This window comes from Pocillopora verrucosa, chromosome 4 (assembly GCF_036669915.1).
Source record: "Pocillopora verrucosa isolate sample1 chromosome 4, ASM3666991v2, whole genome shotgun sequence".
NCBI classification, from domain to species: domain Eukaryota; kingdom Metazoa; phylum Cnidaria; class Anthozoa; order Scleractinia; family Pocilloporidae; genus Pocillopora; species Pocillopora verrucosa.
Genome location: NC_089315.1, coordinates 14,315,266 through 14,321,569, shown reverse-complemented (window position 1 = coordinate 14,321,569; position 6,304 = coordinate 14,315,266). Strand labels below are relative to the sequence as shown.

General features: G+C 36.6%; 1 protein-coding gene across 1 annotated transcript; it reads right to left on the bottom strand.

The window, feature by feature from the left end:
- Positions 1-990: 990 nt before the first annotated feature.
- On the bottom strand, positions 991-2,384 carry LOC131772944 (substance-P receptor-like). Its single transcript, XM_059088910.2, has 2 exons — positions 2,347-2,384; positions 991-1,963 (listed from the first exon to the last, which is right to left on the bottom strand). Exons 1-2 carry the CDS (start codon positions 2,378-2,380, stop codon positions 996-998), a joined length of 1,002 nt encoding a protein of 333 aa, XP_058944893.2. The 5' UTR covers positions 2,381-2,384; the 3' UTR covers positions 991-995.
- Between the last annotated feature and the right edge of the window lie 3,920 nt (positions 2,385-6,304).

Here is a 6,304-nt window from a genome sequence, read left to right as displayed (position 1 = left end):
AATAATTCAAGACTTAGTTAAATCTGGAAGCTAAATAATGTAGACAGCTTTGATCTATAGTCTTTAAAAAGGGATATGGACAAATCGTGCAAACCCCTACTTGAATAATTTTTTTCATTTATCTCCTTAAGCAGAGAGAAAGGGAGTCGCTGTAGAATCACTTATAGCTTGCTGTTCTATAAAGTGTTTCTTGTTTACTGAAACCATAAGTTTCATTTAACTGAATCCTATATAAGCAATTACGCTCTTTGCTGGTGGTGTCTGTCGTTTGATAATTAGTTCTACTCTAACTACAAACAACGTACCCTATTCCCTTTTCCATTATAGTGCATTCCGAAATGTCGATCGACTGGGTGGCCAAGGCAAGGGATGACGCAGGTTGTTTCTTATAAAATTAAAAGTGACAGAAATGTAATGTCTTTAAAGGAAGGGTAGGTGCTGTAACCACGCTGCAAAATTTTTTTAATACCACTGATGTTTTATGCATAGAACCTTTAAATCGTGTTGACTTTAGTAGCGATCGAAATTTTTTTGTAAGAAAATTTGTCAGTCTTGCACTCTTGATATAAAGTTATCACTCAGTGCCGGGACTAAACATGACACGGTCTTTAAGACTTTGTGGATGTTCGTTCTCATTACTTTTTGGACAGAACCCTATGCTATGTCTGCTGTTCCTTGTTTTTCAAGCCGTGCGGGCTTGTGGATCTCATACGCTTCACGTTCCTGAGAATTTTGCTGTTTTTATCTATTAAGATCCTTTTTTCAGATTTCTTTTTTTTATTAGTCGAATATACACCTAATACCCAACTGAAATTCCCACTGTAACAACAATAACGCATGCCTTCCCATTTTGTCAGTACTAATGACACAAGAAACAAGCAACAGGGAAAACATTATACTCAACAACTTTAATGTGATTTCGGTATACAAAGGCAATGTGAACTTTATTCAGCAACGTCGCCCTTCATGTTTGTATGCTATTAAGCTACATGTTCTTACCTCTGTTTTAGTTCTATGTGTTGTGAACAAACAGAAATATGTATGTCTTGAGGTGGGAAACGGCAATTTGACAATATCTTTTTACAGGCCTTGCGAAAATTTTGACTAAATGTGAGGTAAACGTAAGGATTGAGGCCACTGAAGAGAGATGGTAGCCACATAACCAAGAAAAGTAGTATTCCATTTAACTGTAGAAAATGGTGAGAATTTAAGAAGAAAAATGTAAACAAAGTGAACCAGCATAAGGCGTACAATACTACCACCGCAATCATCATTACGGTGACTCTTTTTGCTATTCTCTGAGCCTCGATCTGATTGGCTCCTTCTCCTGGCACTTTACGTGACCAAAGTTTGTAGCACACTGCCGTGTAAAGACAGACTATTACTAGAAAAGGTAACAAGACACCCACAGCGAGATGTATATCGTTAAGGATGGTCCACTTATTTACAAGACGATATAAATCGCAATAATAGGATTGTCCAACTTTTATAAAGTTCTCACCGATAACGATGGGTACCGACCAAGCGAGAGACCATAACCAGAGAACAAACATGATTTTCTTTAAATGCTGAGATACAGGTGACTGTCTTAAAGGCAGAACTACTGCGTAAAAGCGGTCAACAGCAATCACTGCAAGGATCCACACTGAAAAGTCAGGCAATGAGTATACAGACGTCATATACGCCTTGCAAGTTATTAAACCTATAACGCCCCTAAGCCATAGGCTGCCTGTGAAACTGTGATAAAGGAAATTCACTGGCTCAGACAATGTTATAAAAATATCGACACATGCTTGGTTCATAACCAGATAATTTGTCGTGGTCTTCAAGGAGTTATCTGTTCGAATGATATAAATGATAACTGAGTTGCCGAATAAAGATGACAGAAATGTGATGGTGTAGGCCACATACATCACCAGATTCAAATGACCTTGTTCCTTTCCACTATCCCTTGTAGCATTCCCTAGAGGGTAAAGAAGTAAATATTTCTGGTAACATGTGAGTTTACAAACAAGAGAGAACATGATTTCATACCTTAAAAGTGTTACAGTATATTCCTCTTGCTTTTCTAACTTTCCCATCCTCGGGTATACGTTCAGGTACTCGTAAGAACTGTGGCTCCGTTACTAGAAGTGAAGTCTTCAAGCATATATTTTGGCATATTTTCAATTTTCAGCCATGAAGCTCCATTTGATAGAAATTTAAAAAAGCTAATAGACCATATTTCTCTTAAAGGTGCAATATGTACCTGATATGTTCATCTTCTTAAAGGATGGTTATTCAGTAAGTGGATTGACGCACCGTAATAGCGTGTTCAGATGTGCTTGATTAACATGTATATCGTACCTTCTTTGAGAATAACGCCACTGGAGTTGGACATTGACTCTACATCGATACTGTCACTCTTTGGAAAGTTCCATAATTCCATTTTTGGCTCGGGATGTTCGGAAGATAAGATTTGCATCCGAAAGAAAGATTTCTTTTTAACTGCCTCAATTATATCTTTTTATCACAAATGTCATTTCCCGTTGTAAATGTTAATAATTCTCACTCAAGATATGATTTGTATTACCACTGATACATACTCTTAACACCCATTGTTTATTTTGAAATTCTAATTAAAATTTTGTCGCTCCAAATTCAAGCGAGTTAAAGGCTCTGTTTTGAACAAATCTATTGTTTGAAGAGCCACTCTATGGAAGAAATTATGAGCAACGTGTTTTGGGTTATTTTAAGATTTCTTCCACGAGTTGCAGTGATAAACATTTTATTTTAAAAAATGGTATTGTACTTGCGAAGATTGTACTGAAATCGATAATGTGTTCCTTTAAATGCAGTTCACTCTGTGCGGGCAGATTATTTTACTTATATTGTGAGGTATCAATGCTGTTTGGCTAAAGAGTAAGTAAATAGACCAACTAAGGGTGTTGAGAATGTCTTATCTATATTGCTTACTTTTTCATAACCTTAAAAATTATTTTTTCTTACCTTAGATATAAAATCTATTTCCATCAGAACTTCCCTTTCTTCTCGGCGATAGGCAAGCTGTTTTGATCACCTATTACCATTTTTGATTGATGGTTCTTTCCCTGCTGGCAAACTATAATAATCAATTAGAAGTTTTCGTTGACATTTTCCTTTTGATGGCTCCATGTGTTGACGTTCTAATTGATGACAATAGTTAGCCAGTGAGAGAGAGACTACTTGAAAAATATTTAAACAACAACAGTTCGCTCATTTTAGTTTGCACTTCAATCATCAACACTTCGTGTGCACAAACAAATTCGTTGCATTTTCATTTGTAGTTGTTATGTTCCCATATAATGAAATCCCAAACATGATATAAATCCCAAACATGATATATCGCAACTGCCAGAGAACGTGAAGAAACTATGTAATGCAGTCGAATGTTCTTCATATTAAAACTGGAAGTGTCTATTCTTTCCCTTTCTCAGTTTAGTGAAATGAATTACTGACTCAACGACCAACGGAGATCAAACTGTTACCTCGGGAGTGCTGTGAAGATGTTAATAGATTCTCCCCTGGACACGATGCAAACTGACAAATTGCTTTGTTTTTCCTCTTTTTTGAGAAAATTTCAGATTAACCAACGAAAGCACAAGTACATAACCGACTATCGAGTGACACAATATTTAAGCTGAAGAAAGAAAATTATCGAGTTTTCTTGATTTTCATTGAAACGGCGACACGACAGATAGCTCCAGAAATTCTAGTGCCGATTTTAGATAACATTTTAGACCCCGTCTAAAACGATATGCCTGCGTTTTAAAATGTCTACACTTTGATGAGCGTTTTTCGATTCGATTTGCGCCATTTCGGGCCGGCGCTAAACCATGAGCAAAAACAGCTAAACGTGCGTAATCTTGTGTGAAACAAGGCTAGTACGGGAGGCCTGGAAAAGAGGTTGCCAGACACCATGACGTCATTCAACGTCATCCATCGTTTTCAACTAAAGCGATATGCCTGCGTTTTAAACTTTTTGATATCGTTTTGGAATCAATTCGTTTTCATTTCTACATGGAAAAAATTTTCGAAACTTGAAAAAAGGGGAAATTGCAAATAGCGCGCGCGCGCTGTCAAAACTTCGTCTGTCTTCTATGAGGCTTTCTTCATGTAAATAATATGATTTCACTTACAATTTTGTGTAAGTAAGCACTTGCAAATTTTTTAAAGACTACAAAGTGCACTCGCCCTATGGGCTCGTGCAGTTTTGTTGCCTTTAAAAAATTTATTCGTCCTTATTGACACCAGATTGTACTCGAAATCATGTTACCACCTATACAAAAGGCATCCGTTTTCAAGCATTTTAGAGTGGACTGAGGGCCAAAACACATCAAAGAGTATCCGTTTGCAAACGAAAACACATTATTATGGACGTAGTCTCAGTCCTTGCAAAAAAAATGTGCTCTTCACAAATATCGTGTGGAATTGGAAAGGCTACGGAAATAGAGGAAGGGCGTGCTTCTTGTGGTCAAGTTATTACAATAAGGAAGCAAAAGTGAATCAATATTGTACAACGTAAAGATGAATTGTGTTTATTTGAAAGGAGTGTTAAAACTGATTTTTGTATTAATTTTTTAAAAAGAGCAGGTGTTCAGGATTATTAACATATTTCTATCTCTTTTTAATCAAATCCAGGGTAGGCAAGCCGCACCTTTCGTAGTCGAAGAATAAACATAATAAATTTTGAGTAAACTTAATTATACCATTGGGATGATTCATTTTCAACTGCAGGCTGTACGAAAATGAATTAGCCTTCGCAATTTTTTTTGTAATCAATTTGTATATTTTTCTTTCTTTCAAATAATTGGCAACAATAGTTTTTGCGATCTGTCGTTTTCTTGCCTTACCAATGAAACGCTTGGCCTCTTTCCTCCACCATGCCACTCACAATAATGATCTCTATTTACCGACTCTATCTTTTCACCTAGGTAGGGTAGTTTGTTGTTTTTGTGATTCGGATAATTTCATTCGAATTCATTAAAAATTGAGATCCTAAGCATATCTGTTTAGTTGCTATGTCGTCGTCGTTTTTTAAACGCTGTTTTGCATTCAAGTCGTTTGGTGTAATTGAAACCTTATTGAAACATATCCGGCCTTTATGGACATTGCAAAGGAAATAGAAATACCACTCCTCGTAGCATTAAAGGTTGTAAATGACATTGGAATCAAATTGATAATCAGGCTAGAGGAAATGAAACGTTTTACGACAAAGACCGAATGGCAAATTGAAGAGTCCTGACAGCAAGTCAAAATTATTTCCTGGAAGGGATACTTTTATTGAATGCGATCAATGTCCATGGTTTGCGTGATCAGAACGTGGCTAATGTTATTGTGGCGTGATATTTTGAAGCTTTATTCAATAACTTCTAAGTGATTCCAGACAACATTTACTTGTTACTTACTCCTTGCTAGGTCTTAAAAACAAGATGGAGCAGCCTGTGGTTAAAAAAAGCGCTTTTCTGCTTTGTCGAAGGGCAAAGGGAAATAATGGTGGAGCAGAGGGACCGGTTGTTCAAAGGTATATCTGCAGTGTTTACAAGAAGTAAAGTCACATTGTCATGAATTATCGCCAATAAGTTATCGTAAATAAAACTGAATTAATAAAAAATCACGTTGTCTTTCACTTCGGCAAAGTAAAAGCGAGAAATGATTAATATCATTTCAGCATCTTTTGCTGAAGATTTATACTCTCGGATGTAAACGGAAAAATACGAAGATTTGCAAAAAAATTTTTCAGTCCATTTTTTAAAGTTGGCTCCAAAGGCTCAATCATGAAGCCAAGATATAGCAATGCCCTTATAATATCGAAAGATAACTCGTAAACGAGGAACAAAATAGCGATTGCGATCATCATCCAGGTAACCTTCACTGCTTTCGCTGTAGTTAGCTTGGAGCTGCCGTTGGTTTTAACTAGCTCTCTCTCCTGATGGGGCCACAGTTTGATGCATATTATTGTGAAGAATTGCTGAAAGCGTCAAAGTGAAGAAAACGCCAAGGGTTAGTGATATAACACTAAATGCTGTCCATTCAAAACATTCAAAGAGCCTCTGCAAATTACAGAAGTAAGATTCCTTTTCGCTGTCCCCGTTCTCGTGACCAAAAACTTTTGTCGAAGAAATGACAGAACATGTCCACAATATCGTAATTACTTTGTTATGTGTCGAGAAATCGTCATCCTTTCCAAAGGTAATGTTCCTCTGAGCCACAATGCCAGGTAAAAATTAACACGAACAGTATCCACAAAATACATGAATGTGATTAGAATTAAGATCTGCGCAAG